The 21,307-nt window shown below is 43.0% G+C and overlaps 1 protein-coding gene and 1 long non-coding RNA gene across 5 annotated transcripts in view; one reads left to right on the top strand and one right to left on the bottom strand.

Annotated features, from left to right (window-relative positions):
• LOC308474316 (uncharacterized protein) overlaps positions 1-21,305 on the bottom strand; it is a 61,280-nt gene extending 39,975 nt beyond the window's left edge. The window contains exons 1-2 of one of the 4 annotated variants that reach the window (XR_013984651.1): positions 20,964-21,305; positions 20,168-20,296 (exon numbers count right to left, since the gene is read on the bottom strand). Coding sequence is in view for 2 of the 4 variants with exons in the window: in XM_081000466.1 (XP_080856592.1) it covers positions 20,168-20,349 (182 nt within the window). In the remaining 2 variants the exon portion in view is untranslated. The other 3 variants (XR_013984652.1, XM_081000467.1, XM_081000466.1) reach the window with 3 other exon arrangements.
• LOC308473071 lies at positions 2,977-14,197 on the top strand. The gene is made up of 3 exons (XR_013983890.1): positions 2,977-2,988; positions 3,125-3,193; positions 13,732-14,197. It is a non-coding gene; the product is annotated as an uncharacterized lncRNA (long non-coding RNA).
• Positions 21,306-21,307: the final 2 nt, after the last annotated feature.

Raw genomic sequence — 21,307 nt, 5'->3', positions numbered from 1 at the left:
TAAGATGTTCTTGAGGCTCCATCACGAGTCCGTCGCCATACTCGCTCTAGCCGTCTGAGATCCCGCTTCATTTTCCGGAGCTCCTCAGTAAACCAAGGGGCCCGGTTTCAACGGGGTTGCAGAGGGCGCTTAGGCGCGATCTCATCAATGGCTGCCAAGAGCCGGTTATTCCAGTCCTCAACAAGGTCATCTAATGAGTCGCCAGGAGGAGCAGGGTTCCGCAAGGCTTGTCGGAATCTATCAGGATCCATCAGTTTTCGCGGACGAGCCCAAATAGGTTTGCCACCCGAGCTGGGGAGGAGCAGGAAGTCAATCTTGGCTTTCAGAGCGTAGTGATCAGACCATGGCACTTCCACAGCGGGGAGCATGATCACATCTATGCCAGCCCCAAAGATCAGATCCAGTGTGTGGCCTGCTTGATGAGTGGGGCCCAAAACAAACTGGGAGAGCCCTAGTGTTGCCATGGAAGTCACTAAGTCCAGAGAAGTAGAAGGTCTCGAGTTCAATCCTTGGCATCTCTAAGTACTGGGATTGCCCACAGTTGGAATCCTGGAGAACCAGTGCCAATTGTGCTGGTGGTGTTGTATTTTAATTTATTATCTGCCCATCACTCTAGGGTCCCAGTATTACAACACTATTAAACTGTTCTTAATGTTGCATTCTAAGCAACCTACAATCACAAAAATAGGGCTGGTCCTAAAAATATACATCTTAGGTGTCAAAGCCTAAGATAATAAAGTGTGTCTTAAGCATTCTCCAAAAACTGTTCAGTGGTACCTCGGGTTAAGAACGTAATTCGTTCTGGAGGTCCGGTCTTAACCTGAAACTGTTCTTAACCTGAGGTACCACTTTGGCTAATGGGGCCTCCCACTGCCACCGCAGAGCGATTTCTGTTCTCATCCTGAAGCAAAGTTCTTAACCCGAGGTACTATTTCTGGGTTAGCGGAGTCTGTAACCTGAAGTGTCTGTAACTCGAGGTACCACTGTATAATGAAGTTGCCAGATGCACCTCTATGGGGAGAGAGTTCCACAGCTTAGGGGCTGAAGCAAAGATTTCCCTTTCCTGGGCTTCCACTACCCTAGAACTTCTAAGGGCGGCAGAACTTCCAGAAGGTCCCATTTTGCTGATCTTAATACCCAAGGGGGTCTGTAGGGAAGGAGGGGGTCTTTCAAGTATTTGGGGCCTGAGCTGTTTAGGGCTTTAAACATTAACATGTGTACCTTGAAATGGATCCAAAATAGGCAACCGGTGCAGCTGTTTTAGAACTGGATATGAACAGTGCAGCTGGTTTAGAACTGAATGAAACCCCAACCGGTAATCTAGCCGCTGCATTTTGGACCCATTGAAGTTTCCAAGTTGTCTTCAAGAGCAGCCCCATGTTGAGTGCATTACAACAATCCAGTCTGGGAGTTACCAGAGCATGGAGTACAGTGGCCAAGCGGCTGAGATGCCACGAGTTCTGTCCTTCTAACTCACATCCCACGACAACATTACATGCATTTTAAATCTTACCAATGGCCACAGATTATGAGAACTCTCATCCACAATATATGTAGGGGAAGCAAATTCCCTATCCCTGCTTGTATACAGTAGTTATGCATTGATAGCTTTCCCTAACTTGGAAACATTTGTTTATTCCCCTTTAAAATAAAGTCTAGAATGTACAGTTTAAGGGGGGATTCTGTACAAACATGAAACAAAAGCTGAAGTAGTGCACTGTGAGCATTGGTTCATTCAAATAAAGATATTGCTTTACTGTGGATTATGTTTTAAAGGAGCAATACAGCTATCTGGAGTTGATAGGCGCATGCATTTCAGAGAAACAATGGAACAAGTGTAGCTGCCTCCACCTTTCCCATTCCCTTAACATCCATGGCAGATTTGCTTTTGCTTCAGGTTTACGTGCCAGGGTGTGAAGTGGACAAAGTACTAGGCAGGAATACATGAGACAAGCCAGGCAGCCTCGTATGCTGTGGAAATAATCATCCTTCTCTTGGCTACTGCTTTTTACCAGCTTGTAGTGATGAAAGTTAATGGGACAAGTTTTGCATTCCTTTTCTCCCAATTGAAAAGCAAAGCTTGTGAGTAATAAGCTTTTTTAAAAAAACAACAACACCCAGATTGAGAGTGTTCAGACTCATTCAGATTTTTAACTGCATTAATCAAAATGCATCATGGCTGCCTTTGTTGTTAATTGGATCAATCCAGCATTTAATTTTTGTAAGCTTTCAGCCTTCAGTGAATTGAGTGATCTGAGGTGAACAAAGCATAAATTAAAGCAATTCTTTCTCTTTTTCTGTCTCTCTTTCTCTCTGAAAGGCTGAGATGAATAGTGTTGAAGCAAGAATTTTTGCTAATCTTTTGCTGACTAGTTAACTTCAATATTTTTCATGTATGCATTCCTTTCAAAACTAATGGACCCTGGATTTCCCCTCCTATTTTCCTCCTAAAAAGCTATTCCATACCTCTGTGAAAAGAAAGCATGGGATGTCAAGGGACAAGAGGCAAGACAGAGGTGGTTTGGGACGAAAATCCAAGCCACAAAAAAGTAACGCAATGCTAGGGACGTGCTATTACCCTCCTGAGTTGAACTCCCTTATAGCGATACTAAGATGCAAACAGCAGTCAGGGCGCCAACTACAGTAGGTCTTACGTTATGGCTGATTTCAGCTGCCATCAAATTACCAAGGTAATCCTGAGTCATCATGACAAAGACTCAACATGCCTAGAATTAGATACAGTAAATGATTGTGCTTTGGAACAACGTGTGCTGAAACTTGTCAACTCTTGATTTAAATCCTAAACAGCACCCAATATTATTGCAAGACACAGATTCTGCTGAATCCCTTATGAACACTGCACTCAACAAACGAGTGAGTGGGAAATTGCCCAACTATGAGATCATACTTTCAATACATCTTCTGCTATTGCAGCATTCATTTATGATACATACAAAGTGAGAGAGACTCAGATGTGCTTTTAGTGCCGTGAGTAATGTTGATCTAAAGCTACACCAGAAGTTTGCTGCTTCTGCGTGCCCAGCAGCTGGTAATTCTGGGAATAAAGGAAATTTTGCCTACTACGCTATGATAATTGGATTACTATTCTATTGTGTTTGCTCAGGAAGGAGATGGGCTGCATTTAAAGTCTTCAAGGAACTATGCTGGGAAGAACATGTAGCTTGTGAGCTAGGTACATCTCTGCTTCGGTCCAAATGCATAGTTTACCTTTGGAAAATTGTGACTAGATTCCCCTATTCATTTATTTTACTTTGGTCATTCAGAATGTTTCTACCCAGAAAATGTAAGCAAAAATATGAGGGCACATAAGCACTCTAATGATATGTGTCTCCAAGGGAAATGACTAAAACACTTGAAGTTTTACTATTTAGTTTTGTTGTATTTTACTTTCATGTGTATTTGTCTGCATAAAAATAAATAAAAATGAAATTTTTAAAAAAGCACTCAGAATACTGTAGGACTTAGGTAATGATGTAATTTGGCACTACACCAACAAAGACCTGTGAAAATTGTGCAGTTGTGGTTCTCCATAACAAAATATTAGTGGGAATGCAGTATCCAAATATTACATTGCAGAGAGGGTTTGGATATCCAGCACTGAGTAACAGCTGTTTTATCTATTGCACATTAAAATGGCTTTCTTGCACTGGAACTGGCCACTGAAAGTCAGTCCAGGTATTTCAAACATAAAACTGTTCCACCTCTAGTTGCTATTCTCTGCTCATCTTCCTTTTTACTTACATACAGCTTGTTATATTTCCTTCCATTTTTTGCACTTCAGAATCTCCCTACTGCACTTTTGTCAAACCAAACAGTGCCCAAATTCTTTTAAAACTAGATTCGTAGAGCACTGTGTTCCTCAATTTATTCAAAGTCTTACTGTGGGCTATTTGAGGGGCTTAGCTTGTTACTAATAACTGAAATATGAAGTGTCAAAGCAATACAGTAGTTTTAATTCTCTGGGACTAGGGGCTAAAACCTGGGCCTTCTGCTTCTTGATTCTGAGCTCCTGTTCTGATCTGTGAAGTCTTTGTGTTTTGGTTTGCTTCTTTGCATAGGAGGAACAAAGATACAAGCTGCATTGGCAAACTTGATCACCAAACCCAAGTTTTATCTCATGCAACTTGGTTAATTACACGTTAAAATTTGGTGGCGGGGTCTTTGTCTTACAAATATCTACGCAGCTTCATTTGTATAAAGAGATTATTTTCTTAATCCTTTTGGACTTTTGCTTAGTGGGCAAGGTGTGGCTAATTTAGCAGCTCTCTTAAGCTTTGGGTGCCCTCTGCTGGCAAATCTTGGGGGCGGGCAGCAAGTGTGGAGAAGAAGAGCTCCAGGTTAGAGTCCATGTGTTACTGCTTTACCTGATCATTTTTGTGAACGCATACACATGACCAACACTTGTGGCTACCCATACCCTCAATCAACATGAACATTGGCACTTTGCCTGGGGGGCATGTTCCTACATGTTCTGTAGCCATGCATTGCAAACCAATGTGTAAATCGCAGAACAGCTCAGATCTTTGGCCTGTGGCAGGCGTGGTTAAGATGTGACCCTCCAGATATTGCTGGACTACAATTCCAGGCAGATCTGCACCATACATTTAAAGTGCATTCAACACCCATCCAAAGGATATGGCTTCTCCCAAAAAACCTTGGGAACTGCAATTTGTTAAGGATGCTGAGACATGAAGCTTGGGGACTACAGTTCCCAAAATTCATCGGGGAAAGTCATGTGAGAACCTCAGGAACTGTACTTTGTTAAGGGTGCCAGGAAGTGTAGCTCTGGAAGAGGGAGACTACAGTTCTGATTTTGGGGGGGATGTTATGTGTTCTAAATGCAGTATATGTCCCTTGGCCATTCTGGCTGGGGCTGTTAGGAGCTGGAGCACAACAACTGCTGGCAGGCTGCAGATAAGAACCCCACGTGACTCCCACCCACCCACCCAACCACACCAGGCCATGTGCATTTTAGAATACATTTTATGTTTTGCACATTTTAAAATACAATTGCAGCCGTGCCATTAAAACTAACAAGGAGGTAGCCCTAAGCTTCCTGAAGAATTAACAGGATTTATGGTTGGACGCTGCCTAGCTATCCTTCCCATCCTGAAAGGAGCAAGAGCTCAGCTGCTTATGACACTTCCACCTGAGTCCACGGGCTGGCTTACACATGCACACTCATCATCTGAAGAGTTTCATATCATCTGTCAGCCCAGCAAAGTAGCTGGCTTTATTTATTGCAAATGCTTCTAGCCTTCCCTCCTAGCACTTGCACACCATACAAGGCAGCTTACAACAATTAAAACACAACCATAAAACACAACGCTATCTCATGTGGAGCAGATAAAATGAAGGTATCAGTCAAAACAAAGGTTTGTCTATCAGCAGAGTGGTCATTTGGCCTGCTGCTGACTGTGGGTGCTATAGAATTATTATGGAGAGTTGGGCAAAGAAGCGCATTTTGCTTTCGGCACAGTTCTGTTATTTGGTTGAGATAAGCCACTTAGTAGCAAAGGCATTTTGACATTTGCAGTTGTCTTGTAATGTCATGCTGATAGTGACACTTTGAGACTGCTGACAGCATTTGTTTTGTAACACCTGTGGGTATCTGTCAGTATTAATAAGAGCAGCTGCATTCCGTGTGTGTGTGAGAGAGAGAGGGGAGGGCCTGCAATATATATTGAGTGGAGTGTCTTCTTTTGTAGTTCCTCCCTCTTGAGTAGAAACACAGTGTAGCATTGCCATTTTTACTGTAAGTGGATAAACCTGCCACCATTGAAATTAATGGTACTCACTAACACTTGAGTTTGAGTTTTGTGTACAGCAAAATTTATGTAGAACTCAGGATTGGAGTGGCAATATGCAGCAGAAGCACTAAATGTAAAAATATATCCCTATCAATTGGCTTATGGAAACGTCAGCTTATATATGATTTGAAGGTCAAGCTGATGGGACAGGTTTTGTAAGCAGTACGACATAACAAAATGTAAGAGGAGCCCTGCTGAAGCGGAGCAAAAGGCCCATCATCCTGTGCTCAAAGTGGTGAACCAGACACCTATGAAAATCCCACAAACAGGACACAAGTGCAAGAGCACTCTCCCCATTTGGGCTCCCCAGAAACCGGTATTTAGAGACATGCTACCTCCCTTACTGAAGGTAGCACCAGGCCATTATGGCTAGTAACCACTAATATCCTCCATGAATTTGTCCCAGTCGATCGTCAGTACTGGATCTTCAGGTTAATGTATTCCATTGTTTAAACATGTGCTGTGTGAAAAAGTGCCTCAACCACAAATATCTACAAAACCTGGAAAGAGTGTGTTAAGCATGGAGAACCATGGGCATCAATACTTCCTTAATGTGGGTCCAATGTTGTACTCAAGGATTTCTCCACCCGAGCCCATCCAATAATACCAAATGCAACATATTATATCCCAGCTTGATGAGTGAGATCATACAAAGAAGCACTGTTAGTTGCACCTTGTGTTACAGAGACCTGAATGGCCTCAGTTAGAAGTTGAACACTTAGTACTGTCATTCCCTTGCAGCGGAACACTCTTCTGGCAAAGTCAGCAGGCACCCCTGCTTTTTACTTTCAGGTGTCTCTTGAAGACCTTTTTGTGCTGACATGCCTATGCAGTTGTTTAAAACTTTCTTGATTAGCCAGTCATTTTAATGATCTTTTCATGCTGTTTTAATTGTCTTTTTATGTTTTATTTTATACATTTCATGGCCCCTTATCTCTATTACAGTCCTCATGACCTATTTGGAGGGTGAGAAAAGTCTGCCCTCCCTTCTGAAAAACACACCAGCCCTTTTCTTCCTAGTATGGGAGATCCATACTCACTCCCAGATTCCCTTTGCTTGATCATGGAAATAGAATATTTGCTGCCCAGGAGCAAAACAGCATCAGGAAAGTAGATTTATTTTCAAGGGTAGTTCTATCAAACGTAACGTATTGACCAAGGTCAGGGTTTTTTGTCTTGTTTTCTGTTTTTGTCTTCCCATGTATATTTGCAAAAAGACTCAACTCAGTGAAAAACATCTGATGAGATTAAAGTTCAGTTGTTTTTCAGTCACCAGTCCAATGCCTGCATTACTCAACCTTAACTTCAACAATAATGTTATGGCGCTGGCCCCTATTTCCTTTGTTAGGCAGATTACTGGTTAATGGCCCAAGATCGTTGAGAAATATCCAACCTAACCCACTGAATTGATTAGGAGATAACTGCAGATCTCTCTCAGAGCCTTTTGCAGGAGTCAGCCTTCAAGGTTGAAGGAGGTGGAATGGGGGAGAAAGGACAGGGGAAAAGAGCGTAGTGAATAAATTGAATTTTGGCAGAGGGGAAGAGAGTGTGTGCTGTGAGCAGTCCATCAGCATTAATACTTTGACTTTCTCTCTGGGTATCTCACTTGACATTGTTGGTATATAGCCTTATAAGGGTGACATAGGCTTACATGGCCACCTGCACTTAAGACCAAGGGTGGAGATCCTAATGCCCTTCAGATATTGTTGGCCTACAACTCCCATAATCCCATGCTGGCTGTGGCCAATGGAAGATGGAGTCCCACAACACCTGGAGGGCCACAGGTTTCCCATCCCTGATTTCAGACTACAATAAACTGGGATGGGTAGCAAATGCCGCAGAAGCATGAATCGGGAATCAATATGACCATGACAGATTGTAGAATAGGCCCAAACTTACAAAATGAATCTCAGTAGGAACAAATGTTAGGTTCTACATTTAGGCAGGAAGAACCAGCTGAACAAACAGAAGATGGTGGGACACCCGGCTTGCCGGTAGCACATGTGAAAAGGATCTCAGGGTCTTAGTAGACTACAAACTAAACATGAGTCCACAGTATGATGCAGCAGCAAAAAAAATGTGAATACTAGTCAAATTGCATCAACAAAAGTATAATGTCCTGATCAAGGAAAATAATAGCCCCGCTCTGTACTGCTTTGGTGTGACCACACCTGGAGTACTGTGTCCAGTTCTGGGCACCACAATTTAAGAAGGATATTGAAAAGCCAAAAAGTGTGCAGCGGAGGGAGATCAAGATGAAAACCAAGCCTTATGAGGAATGGTTGATGGAGCTGGGAATGTTTAGCCTGAATAAGAGAAGACTGAGAGGAGAGATGATAGCCATCTTCAAATATCTAAAGGGTTGTAACATGGAAGATGGAGCAAGCTCGTTTTTTCCTGCTCTGGAGAGTAGGACCCAAACCAATCGATTTAAATTACAAGAAAGGAGATTCTCACTAAACATCAGAAATAACTTTCTGACAGTAAGAGCTGTTTGACAGCAGAACAGAAGTCGAACGGACTCATTCCTTGATTGTTTTTAAGCAGTGGTTGGATGGCCACCTGTCATGGATGCTTTAACTGAGATGGCTGCATTGCAGGGAGTTGGACGAGATGACCCTGAGGGTTCCTTCCAACTCCACAGTTCTATGTGTCTATGATTCTATGTTTGTCCATCTGTAAAATAAAATGAATGCTATAACAACATCAGAAGCCTCCATTACTTTCATTTCAAGGAAAGCAGACTTGAGTTGGGCTTCTCCTGGAACTTCTTGTAGCTTGAGAAAGTGAGGTACATATAACAATACTTTTTCACTTCAGCTTGAAAAAGAAACACAACTTCCCTCACTAGAAAAGAATATCATGCATCAGTCTTCTTGTTGTTGTTGTTTAGTCATTTAGTCATGTCTGACTCTTCGTGACCCCATGGACCAGAGCACGCCAGGCACTCCTGTCTTCCACTTGCAGGCTTGTAGGATCCCATAAAATAAGCCCGTCCCTAAGAATGATAGAGAGAAAGCTGCAACCCTATAATTGGATGCAGAAATTCCATGAATAAGAAGTTACAGAATCAAAATGGCTTGCAACTGGGTACAATTGTGCAAGAATGTATAATGAAAGGATGAGCAAGTCATGAAACTAATTGTTTCTTTAGTTGATTTATTAAGGCTGTCCTGCAAATTTGCTGAGACTGCAATTTCATTCTGGGAGAAATGCATCATCCCCTTGGTCTGGAAACACTTATTTCTAATAAAGCATGGGCGGTATATGTGATCTGCGGTGGAGGAAAGTGTACATAAATGTCCTGCTTTCCCTTGCCTTTGAATTTGGTTCTGACATCATGGCTAATTGGCCAGGTGTCAATCATTTACTTGAGCAGCTTAAGGCTGTTTTTGTACAAATAATGCTTTCTTTAAAAGTTGCAACAGCACCCCTGTAGGCAAATAACTCTTACAAAAATTTAAACATTCTTTAAAAAAAAATTTTAAAAGAACAGAAACAAATGAACAAATAAACATAGAGACTTGGGACTTTCCAAGTTCTGTTCCAAAACAAGTGAGCTAAAGAGGTTCAAACACTGGCATACTCTAGCTAAATCCTGTTTAGGGAAGAGCCATAGCTCAGGGGTATGGCATCTGCTTTGCATGCAGAAAGTCCCATGGTCAATTCCTGGCATCTCCAGGTAAGGCTGGGCAAAGACTTCTGTTTGACACCCCAGAGAGCTGCTGCCAGCCAGTGTAGATAATATTGAGCAAGATGGAGCAATGGTATAAGGCAGCTTCCTACATTCCTCTTTTGAGGTTCCAAGGTACACAAAATGGGTGTTCAAATGAGGTCCCTTCACAGGTGCAAGAGATGATTGGGGTTAGTGGGAACATTCCTAGTGACCATGCCCTTGCAAGTCAGCTGTGCTTTCTCTTCCTGGCGGCCAAGCATTTGGCAGAGGGGCTCTACACATGTGCAGCCCCACCAACTGACTGGGGAATGCTGACTGGCCAGGAAATCAGATGGTGGGTGTGTTGACACATGCGGAGCATGGCTGGCAGGCACACGTTCCCTTGCACCTGCTATGAGAGGATGTAGGGAGTGGGTGGCAGGCCAAGAGTTACTATTCCAATTTGATTTCTACTAGAACGTGGACAGGCTAAAGCAGTCTTGAGGCTGGAGCAAGAGCATTGGCAGTGATTTCTCACACCCACCCCTTCCTAAGGATGCAGGGCACCCACAAAACGTGTGTGCATTTGTGTTTACGAATAAGAATATACAGTAATTGTGAAGTGGGGACTGTACATTGGCAGGGGTAGTTCCAGTTAAATTCTGATGGTGCTAATGGGAATGCACATTAGCAGCTATTTAGGGCCAAGATATACAGTAGCAGGGAAAGGTGATACTGCTTGATCAACTGGCTAGCTTATAGCATGGATTTGCAATAGGCTTAGAAGAAATGAACACATCTACTGCTGTCGGGTTGTTGGAGGAAGCCTCTCCACCAGTCACAACTGCACAGAACTATGGCCAGGATATGTTGTATACTTTAGGCAGGGAGAGAATTAAAATCCCAGTTGTGTGAGATCTGGAAAACAGAGGAAGTATTCTGTAACCAGGCATCTTTCTTTCTGTCAAGAAGCATAGAAAACGGGTCATAACTTTGCTAGTTTGGCCCGTTTCTTGTTACCAAACTGGCTGCTTGTGTAGAAGCCCAAACTCCTGTGGCATCTAAAGCATCTCTGAAGTGGATGGTGATTCTTTTGGAAGCTCAGACAGAAAGCAGAGCCAGCCAGGCTTATGATGATCTGCCTGTGGCAATGCAGGCAAGAGCATTTGGAGATTTGGGATGTGGGTCAGTGACGCAAATGAAATAAAATTTAAAATGTAGCATATTGCATATGCAAAGTGTCGGCAATCATTGAAAATGACGCTCAGCTACCTTGCCACTCCTGGTCCTATGCCAGTGTAATATCCCACTGAATCATAGAATTGTAGAGATGCAAGGGGTCATCTAGTTCAGCCCCCTGCAATGTTGGAATCTTTTGCCCAACATGGGGCTCAAATCCACAACCCCGAGATTAAGAGTTATTTCTTGCTGTACCGACTGAGCTATGTTAGATCCTCTTATTTTCTTTCTCCTCTCCTACTTCTATGATCCAACCCCATCTTCTCCTTTTCAGCACAGCTCATTGCTAAGCATTTCCTGTGAAAATGACTCCCCAACCCAAGGCTGGTTCTTAGGGGCTACTTTCCCCCCTAAAGTCTCTAAAAAGGTCATAATGACATAAATCCAGTTTAATTAAACATGTGCTGGGTATTATATTGAATGTCTTCACCATCTGTTATGCTGGCAATGCTGAACACTGAATCAAAACAAGAATCTCTTTCAAAATGTGTTTTGCAGTTAATAATAATTTGGCCTTAGTTATTTCATTAGCATGCCAAACAAAGCAATGTTCAAAGTGTTGTTTGTGCCTTGTATTTGCACATACTAGGTACAAAATACTTTCTGTACCACAAGAATTTGAAAACATTGTCCAATGCAAACCACACCATGTGTGTCCCTTTCCAGAAGTTTGCCAGTTTTGTTTTGGTTTTCTGGCAAGGCATCTGTGCCTTTAACAGCTGTGGGACAAACAACAGCTTGAAACTTCTTTAACAGGCAGTAGGCCAGATTGCCAGGCACATCTTTTCCTGGGAAAATGACAGGTAAATAGCATACAATGGCTTGGAAATAGCTAGGGGCACCTCTGGAAAGCGAGGGCCATTTCAACAAAACATGCCTTTCTGTCTCGTCCCCGTCCCCCCACATTCCAGCTAAAGATGATGTCAAGTTAGATCTGTGTCTGTGAGAACACCACCCTTGCTATACAAAAGTAATGCAGTTTTTGACTGGGACGGAGAAAGTCAGAGAGCTTTGAGCATTGGAAAACCCATTTTGGGGCCCGCCTCTTTGGAGATCTGATGAGGGCCAGTGGATTTGTTGTGGGAGTGTTGTTGTTTTTTTAAAAAAAGATATCTGCCTCCATCTATGCTCAACCTGAATATTTGTAAATAAACTCAAATAATACCCTCATGCTCAACATCAGCACCCAGAATGGTTAGGCAAACATTTGGATGGCAGCATGCTTTTAGCTGGGTGAACCTGCAGCTGCTTCCATCTTCATTTCCCCAGAATGCATCTGGGAAAATGAAGATGGCGACTGTCAGGGTTGTTTCACCCAGTGCATCTTGTCTTAGCAGTGCCGGTCTATGGGGGGGACATATGGTGATGCTTAGCATGGACCTGAGCAAAGAAGCGCTGGACAAAGAAGCTGCAACTGCTACTGCTATTTCCCTTGTTGCGTAGGGCACCTTCAAACCTGGTGCAGGCCCTGAAGACAGAAAAACCATAAATCCCTGGTCTTTTCCAAGTGAAACCAAATCCAGGTAAGGACAATGCCCCTAGAACTTTTCAGTTTAGGAAAGTGAGTGCACATGACAAGGTGGCCCCCTGTTGGTGACTGAAGGCAAAGCTCCAGATTCACATCATATACTGGTAGTAGCTGCAAATATTAGTAGAATGAATAAGAATAGCTTCACATTTGTGTTCCGAAGCCTTCTCTCTGGCTTATTGATTTATTATATTTATATACCACTCTTCATCACAAGATCTCAGGGCGCTTCAGGGACTGCTTTCCACTATGCAAAAGTTTGCCATTATGCAAAAGTTTGCCGTCTGCCATTTTTTCTTATGCATTGTTCCTTGCATGTTATCTCTGCAGTTTTCCATCTTTCAATCAGACAAAAGAAAAAAAGAAGGATTTAAGCTCATTGGTCCTTTTAGTGAAAAACATGGTGGTACGAGTAATGCGTATTCTGAAACAGCTTCTTTGCTTACTGCTTATTCACGCCAGTGCAGTCAAATAAATAGACCAGACCTGCAGCTAAAAATAGTTCCCATATCAGATATCTATAGTACGGAGCTTCCTATGAAAATTGAGGTGTGCTTGTCATGAATACTGGTTAAGGACTGAAAGATAGTGGCAAGGGATCTACAGATTTGTACGAGCGATTGAAGAACACGACCATCTGCACCATTCAAATAGGTTACCATTCAGACACACCATTTTGCTTTAAAAATGAATCCGTTGTAAATTTAAAGAGTTGGACAAGTATTTCACAGCAGAAATCTCTGACTCTCATTTTAATATTTTTATAATAACTTCTGGCTCTCACTAATTTAAAGTAGTTGTTCTAACTGAAAATTACTCTTCTATATTGCACGTCATTTTGAATGTTCCTCCTCAATACATGGTGGATAAGTTAAAAGAAAAATAAAACAACCTTAGTTTTGCCTGCATTTCACTTTTCTTCTTCCTTCCATCTGATCTGGCCATAGAGAGTCAAATAGCAGATTATGGTGTGTGTGTGTGTGTGTGTGTGTGTGTGTGTGTGTGGTTTCAGGTTTTTGCAAATCAAAGTACCCCCCCCCCAATGGAAGGACTGCCATTAATATACTGAAGAACAGTCATGCATACCTCCTAGTGTTTCTGACAATGGTTCTGTGCCTCTTATTATTATGAAATGCTTTTAAAATGACACACACTCCATCATCTTGTATACAGGAAGGAACAGGCCTTTCAGTTCTGCTGTGAATTTCCATCCTTACCCTTCCCTCAAAATCTGAAATGGTACTCCTGATAGATTGTTTGCTCCAGCACTCAAGACCATTTGAAAATTATTTCTGTCCTCTTCCTTTTAGAGTGAAGTATCTGTCTCTTCTCTGATCCTATTTTAAGCCTAGAGATTTTCATTCAGTGTGCCACTTACAGTACCTCATTCACCTATGCTCTAGTCTAAGAGTGACTATTCCATTCATACAGTGGCTGCTTTCTTCTTTATAAAGAAATACTGCTTTGTTTTCTCATAGATGAGATAAGGAACCAAGAAGCCTGCTTACATGTCAAGGGACAATTGCCGCTGTATTAAGTATACGGGACTTCTGCACATGGAGGACCAGAGAAAGCAACTGAACAGTTTCTTTTAGTAACATGAGAATCAAGTGAAACCCTCTCACAGTACGTTTTGGCTCCTCTCCAGTGGAGGCTTGGCTTTGGGCAGATGCTATTCTGAGTAAAGCATCTCAAATGTTCTGTTAATCTATTCGGGCTGAATGAATGGCTTTCTATTTGATTTTATTCTCTTTAAAAATGCTAACCAAAAAATGACTATTGTACGTGAATTCAGAAAGCACAAAAGCAGAGAACGCCAGCTTTTACCCTTGTGTTTGTTTTCTCCAAGAGTGGGATATGTTAGCAATTTTAGCTAACAGCTGTCACAGACAAGTTTGTTCTTGACAGATTGCAACAGGAGGGGGAGCTTTTGACTGCAGCAGCCAAGGAAGAAGAGCCTGTTAGGAAAACTGCCTCCAAACACTTGCTGTGCTGTGTGCTCTGCTAATGTTACATTTTCAGTTGCTCAAGGCCAATCTAGACATGACGGGCAGGGCAGAGATGTGCATTTTATGCATGTGCCTTCCCCATTCACATACACAGCATTCTGGGTGGGTGCAGAGTCTATTATTGCCCTTTTCACAAAAAGGAGGATTGAGAAGAGAGACCCTGTAACTGTGGGGGAAGGGTTAGCACCAAGGATGTGTCTGAAGCCAATTCCCACTTTGGTTCCCAGATGAAGGGAAGTAACTGGTAGCCCCACTGCTTGCCTCCATTCAGCTTCCCTTCAGTGGGACAGTGGAAATTTTTTGGAGAACAGGAGTTCACCATGTCAGCCCCTGTAGTCACGCCCCAATGTAGCCATGCCACAAATCCATGCAGGTCTGTCTGTCTGTTCTCTTTCTCTCTGTGGCAGTAATACATTGCATAATACACAATTTATTAGTACCAGCATGATTGCAATCCTGCGTATAGTTTCCTGGGGCAGCAAACTCCATTGAATTCTGACTGCAATGGATCAGTTTGTGAAACACAATGAGCTTTTACACAAGACCTCTGGCTAGCTAAAAACGCAACCTTTAGCTTTTAATTAGACACGCAAACAACCTCAGACAGATGTGTTGACATTTAAACTGTTAGTGAAAAGTAGGAACCTCGCCAAAGAAAAAGAAAGTAGTATGCTGGATTATTTTCCTCACTTTTAGATTCCCTTGATGATAATTTGCCACAAGCTTAAAAGTCTCATTGTCACCACATTTACTTGCCATAGGAGATTCATTCAGTCACCTTGCCACTCTGATAATTTTGGTCTTGCTCCAGCTCTGAAAAAGCTCCTGAACGTCACTCCGCTACATCCCTGTTCACACATCTCCTGTGTTCCTATTTGCTGGAAGAATGGCAGCGATGTTCATAAACAACCAACGATCTCTGCCAATTTGGAGAGGGTTGGGAGCAGGCCGATGTTGCAACCCAACTATTTATCGCAGCCTGTGGGAGCTTGTGACCAAGGACTTGTAAACAGGAGTGTTTGCAAGGGTGTTTTGTGGGAAAGGCCTGGAGCGCTGCCTCATAGTGTATGTAGGACCAAGAGACATGGACGGCAAGGGAGCTGCCGCCGTGACCTGCAACACCTGTGCCATGTTTGTATTCCTGTCTCAGAATATGAAAAACTACACATGCAGCAAGTGCAAGCTGGTTGCCTTGCTGGAAGAGAAAGTACAGCAACGTGATGCCCACCTATCCACTTTCGAGATACCAGGCAAGATGAGAAATTTCTCGATACAGCAGAGTGGATTGTCCTGAGACAGTGATGCAGGTTGGGGAGGAAGAAGATCACCCACTGCAGGAGTCAAACCCCTGGAAGAACATGACAAACAGGGGCAGGGCCCTAACTGAGAGGTGGTGCAAGGGCTGTAATAGGAAAAAGCTAACCTGTACCATTCTGTTGTCAGGGAACAGGAGCAAGATTCCTCTTAATTGAGTGATGAAGGTGAGGACTCCAACCCTGACAGGTATGCAGGGCACCGCATACCCAATGAACCTACAGAGTAGCACCCCCAACCTGAGGGTGTGGCACTGCCATCCTCACATTTGGAGGGCTCTCCTGCAGAAGGCCTGAGCCTCCCCCACTCCACAGCTGTATATAAGGCCTAGGCCCATTTAGGCAAAGAAGCATCTTGTAACCGTAAGTGGTACTATTTGTTTAATTCATTAGATTTCTATGCCGTCCTTTCTCATAAAGTTGCACCTGGTGCTACTGCTACAAAAGCACTCAGTTTCTGTTTATTCCTTGCTGGATCAACTTCCATGTTCCCCAGAGCAAAGCTTCACATCTAGCCTTGAACCTCTCCTTGCCCTATACCCTGGTTGAGCCTGGCCCTATACCCTGGTTGAGCCAGAGGATATCCATGGGAGAAGGGGTGGCATAAGAATGCCAGTTTTGCTGTGGCTGGGTAGAAAATCTTTCCCTCACCACTGAATACCCAGGACTACCTCCTCTCTCGATTTAGGAGTTCCAAATCAGGAAATGGTAGATGAGTAACTCCCAGCATCTCTTATATAGGACAGTGACAGGCAGAGCAGCTGAGAAGTTAGGCCAAGTGAAATTAGAAACCTTTGTAAAAAGGGTTCTGGTTAAGTAAGGTTATTCCCATAGAACACACTGAGCCAAGTGTGTCAAAGCAAGTTGCTGCCAGCACACGGCTTCTTCTAGCATTACTGGGTAACTGTCACTTGGTTGAACCTTCTGAGAAATTTTAATATGAAATCAAGAGGGACAGGCAATGGCTGGCACTTTCTAATAACATGGGTGAAACATTAAGTTCTTGCAGTCTTTGCAGCAATGCACTGACCTGAGCACATCTGCACCATGCATTGAAAGCACTCTTATACCACTTCAACAGTTATGGCTGATCCCCGTCCCACAGTACCATGAGAACTGCAGTTTTTTAAAGGGTGCTGGCAACTGTAGCTCTGTAAGGGATAAACTGCAGTTCCCATAATTTGCTGGGGAAAGCCATGGCTGCTAAAGTGGCATAAATGTGCTTTAAATGCATGGTGTGCATGTGATCTTGGGTCTTAAATTAACTTAATGCAAGCAAAGTTTATCATCTCTTCCACTTCCTACATACTCTGTGAGATGAGGTATGGGAGGATGCTGCCGGGGGGGGGGCAGAATCACCCCAAACTGGATTGATTGACAATTCTCCCCCTCTTCCAGCAGCCCCCTGATCCCCATCCCGTATTTTTTAGCCCTTCACCCTCCAGAGATTTGGGAGGTGCAGAGGGAGTATGAAGGTGATTGCAGTGGGAGGAGAGGATGGGAAATCATAGAACTGTAGAGTTGGAAGGGATCCTGAGTGCCATCTAGTCCAACCCCCTGGAATGCAGGAATCACAACTAAAGCATCAATGACAGATGGCCATCCAACCTCTGCTTAAAATGTTATTTCTGTGAACTTTCTTATCTTAGAATCCAAGCCAATAATGCTAGAAATTGATTAACTAAGATTTATGTTAGAATAAATGGTGCCTGAAATCATTAATCATGTGTATAAAGTTAATTGTTGTAGAACCTGAAGGACTTTATCCCTAGGTGAGGAGGGTAGAACATGTCCTCCTATGATCTGCCTGACTCAATCCCTGCTCTCTTTTAGATGAGCAAGATCTTACCATGCTTAATATTGTTCTTACTATGTTTCCATGCTACGTATGCCTTGGTTCTTAGAATTTTTAAAAAAGATTTTTTTCATTTTGAATTTAAATCTGTGAGCTCATGCACTAGTTTAGCTTAGTGCAGAGAATATCACACAAGCAGAGATATTAACTATGGTTGTATATTTGGCTCCCTTGGACTGCAATCCTACCCTGTACTCACTCACCTTGAAGTAAGCCCCATCGAATTCAGTAGACATGTGCAGGGCTGCACTGTTAACTACAGTATATAACTTGAAAGAGTGGAAGGTCTTTCTCAATGGCAGCTGGTGTGATGAAATCTGCTTACGCAGATGAAAGTTTTATTTTCACATGCCCAAGGGGTTGAACAGGTATTCTGGTGACTTTAAGGAACTATTGTGAAAAGAACCAGATATCCACCAGAATGTTGGAGTTTCAGAGCTGAGAAGCTCCTATCTCTTGCGCTTAATTGCCTCACAGCCCTGATGAAGGCACACCAAACAGGGCCTTGGGGGGATATTTTATTGTGATTTGCAAGCAACTGTGGACTTGATCAGTGTTGGGGTGGATTTGTATTTCTTTCTTGCACTTGAGGGGAGGAAAAGGGTCAAATTAAAAGATAATAAAGGTTTGCAGTATTATGTTCTATCTTGGCATGTTCATAGAATACTCCTACTTTTAAACATAGTAAAAAAAAAAAAGTTAAGCCACTGTAGGATACCAAAACTATAATGAGCCATGGACTATGAATTTGACAAGTAGTGTCATCATAGGCCAATGAGAACTGGGCACATCATGTAGCAGAAGAAACTATTGCAGGTGTTGTTTGTTAAGGAAAGGTGGATTTTGATCATGCTACATATGTTATTTGGCTTTACCAGCTGGATAGCATTGGTCACCAGTTGAATTAAGTACTTATAACACAGTGTTCTATATTCAGTTGCATATCTTCAGTTGCATAGACTTCGTGTGTCTATTGCAGTGTACGGACAATCTGGGACTTAGGTCCACCACACTGCCACTGACAGCCATCCAACTCCAATGCAGCAGTGAAGCTAGAACTAACCAAAGAGTAGGCCATCGTATCAATATTGCCTAAAGAACATGTATGTTAAATGTATGACCCTTAGCAGTTGTAATTTCCCAGCATGCTGGAGCTTCAGCAAACATCTCATCTCTCCCTCCCACTGTCCTTTCATGTTCCTCACACACAGCTGTTTGCCAACACACCCTCTCTGTCACTCACTCTCACACCACTAAACTTCCCTTTCAACTCTCCTTCCACTTAACCTTCTCTCAGAACAGGTTCATATTGAACATGTGTGATGAACACCCTTCTGAAATCCCATTGACTAACACTGGCCACATAAAAGCCTTTAAAAAGAAAAACAAACCAAAACTGCAAGCATGTTATACAATTCATGAGTAAAGGCACATGCTTGTTGTGTTTGACCCAACACGGCAAATCATTTCCCAAAAGATGCTGAACAAATGGAGAAATCTTTTCCTAAAAATCATCCTAGTAAAACCCATGGAAGGAAAATGCACGCCATCTTTCAGCTTGTCAAACATTTAATTCATTTAAAAGAAGGCCTTTATTATTTCTACCCTAGAGCTGGCATGGACCATCCTCAAATCGACATCTCTTACACAGCCAAGTTTCAGATCAGTCTGTTGAACTATTTTCTGACTAAAAGCTGTAGAATCACCTCCTCTCATTTTCTCTTTATAATGATGGAATGTGATTCAGTTGACTCATCCCTAATTAATATGGGGCTGCAACAGTGGCCCTATAATAACTGCTAATCCTTTCCCCTGAATGTTGTATAGGGTCCCTGAAGTATAAAATGAAGCCCATCCTTCCATTCCCCATACCCCAGGAATGTGCTTTTGCTATTATTTCTACAAGTGAGTCAAAAACCAGCAAAGTCTGGGAAATTTAGTCACTAGAGGACTGTAGGTCACAGCCTGTCTGTACATCCAGCATCTGATAAGTGGAAAGGGAAAATATATATATTTCTTCCTTGTTAAACAGGTGACTCAACCTAGAAGCAAATTGACTCTTTTTCACAATTACCATGATTTATAGCAGTGCAAAATTATAGGTTAGGTTTATTCTGAAGGGTGGATTGTTTCAAAACCATTCACAATGATGACACTAATCCATCTTTACCTGCTCAACAATAAATGCTCACATGAGACAATGTTATATGAAGACTCGTGTTCAGCTGCACAATGTGCTTTCAAGGAAACATGAACTCCTGCTGGGAAATTAATGAGTCTCCACTCAATAGCACTTTCCACCCTTTGATTCTGGCTGTGTGTTAGTAAAACCTCATTTCCTTGTTTTGTAAAATCTTTGTAATAAATCCAGCTGTGATTTTGGCCTGCTTTGTGTATGATGGTTAGTTTTACCAAAGAAGTTTGTTTTAAAAAAAGGAATTCGTTCCAGTTCCGGTTCACCCCTCTGCAAAAGGCACCTAATTCCGTTCCAGTTCAATTCACAACCCAGTCCTCAGCATTTTTTTGTTCCAGCCTTCAGAATTTTACAAGCTGCTCTGCTAAAGTATAAACTATACTTAAGAAGACCAAAAAAATATCAAAACCCGTGCACACAGAATGTGGCCAATTGTTTCATTTATTTCCCCCAACTATGATTTTTAAACCTAAATGGCAGCATGATGGCCTTAGCCCCCCCTTCCATACTTGAAATGGCAATGTGTATTACAACTTCACTTACTTCAAAATGTGGGCAGCCAGCTCTGCTGCACTTTGGAGGTCCTCCTGCTCATGATGGCGCTGAATGGGGCCCTGGACCTTTGCCACAAAGACTTTGCTTGACAGCACAACTGCCATGATGTTCTTCTTCCTGGGAAGAAGAGGGTGCAGACTGTTAGTGGATGTATGTCTCACAGACTTCATAGCAGAGGCAAGGAGGGTGTGTGCCTTCCTTCTGCTCTGCAGTCCCAGGGCATCCCTTAGACCTGGGACAGCCAATGTGGTGCCCTTCAGATGTTGCTGCCAGCGCCTCTAGCCCATTGGCTGTGTTGGCTGGGGCTGATGATGGGAGTCGGGAATCCAGCAACATCTGGAGTGCATCACATTGATTGCCGCTTGCCTTAGCCTTAAACAGATGCATTTCTGCAGAGGCCAGAATGTAAAGAAATTGAGTTAAAGGCTGACCTAGCAATTCAGTCTCATATAGTCAGGGCTCCAAGATTTAGTATTACAAGGAAACATAAGTGGGTTTTGGGGTGCTCCAGGTGTGAAGCAGCCCTTAATGATTTCCTCCACAATGTTGTATTTAAGGTGTCCAACACCTTAAAGGGGGGGGCGCATAGGAGGCATATATGTTCTCCATATATGAACATTAGAATTGCCCTGCTGGTTCAAACAGAAGGCCCATCTGAGAGCCAGCGTGGTGTAGTGGTTAGTGTGTCCGACAAAGAACTGGGAGACCAGAGTTCAAATCCACACTCAGCCATGAAGCTCACAGGGGAATCTTGGCCCAGTCACTGCCTCCCAGCCTAACCTACCTCAAAGGGTTGTTCTGAGGAGTAAAACAGGGGGAGTGGGGGGTGGGGAGTAGAAAACGATGGACGCCACCTTGAGCTTGCAGGAAAAGTGGGGTGCGAATGTGAAAGCAAATAAATAAAAATAATCTAGTGCCGCATACTTGTTCTCACAGTGGGCAACCATCCGCCCCGACTGGAAGCCCACAAAAGGCGAACGGCCACAAGAACAAAACCACCATATCCTAGGAAATTTGGCCAGGGAATTCGACTTTAAACGGGACTTTAAGCGCGCTGAAAGGGCTCAGGTGTACCCTGGCGCTGCTAGAGGAGCTGAGGCGCGCCCGGTGGGAGCGGAATGCCAAGGG

The sequence above is a fragment of the Podarcis pityusensis genome, assembly GCF_964106645.2.
Source record: "Podarcis pityusensis genome assembly, chromosome: 3".
Classification (NCBI taxonomy): domain Eukaryota; kingdom Metazoa; phylum Chordata; class Lepidosauria; order Squamata; family Lacertidae; genus Podarcis; species Podarcis pityusensis.
The sequence above is the reverse complement of the archived record's forward strand: the minus strand, read 5'-3'. Positions and strand labels throughout refer to the sequence as shown.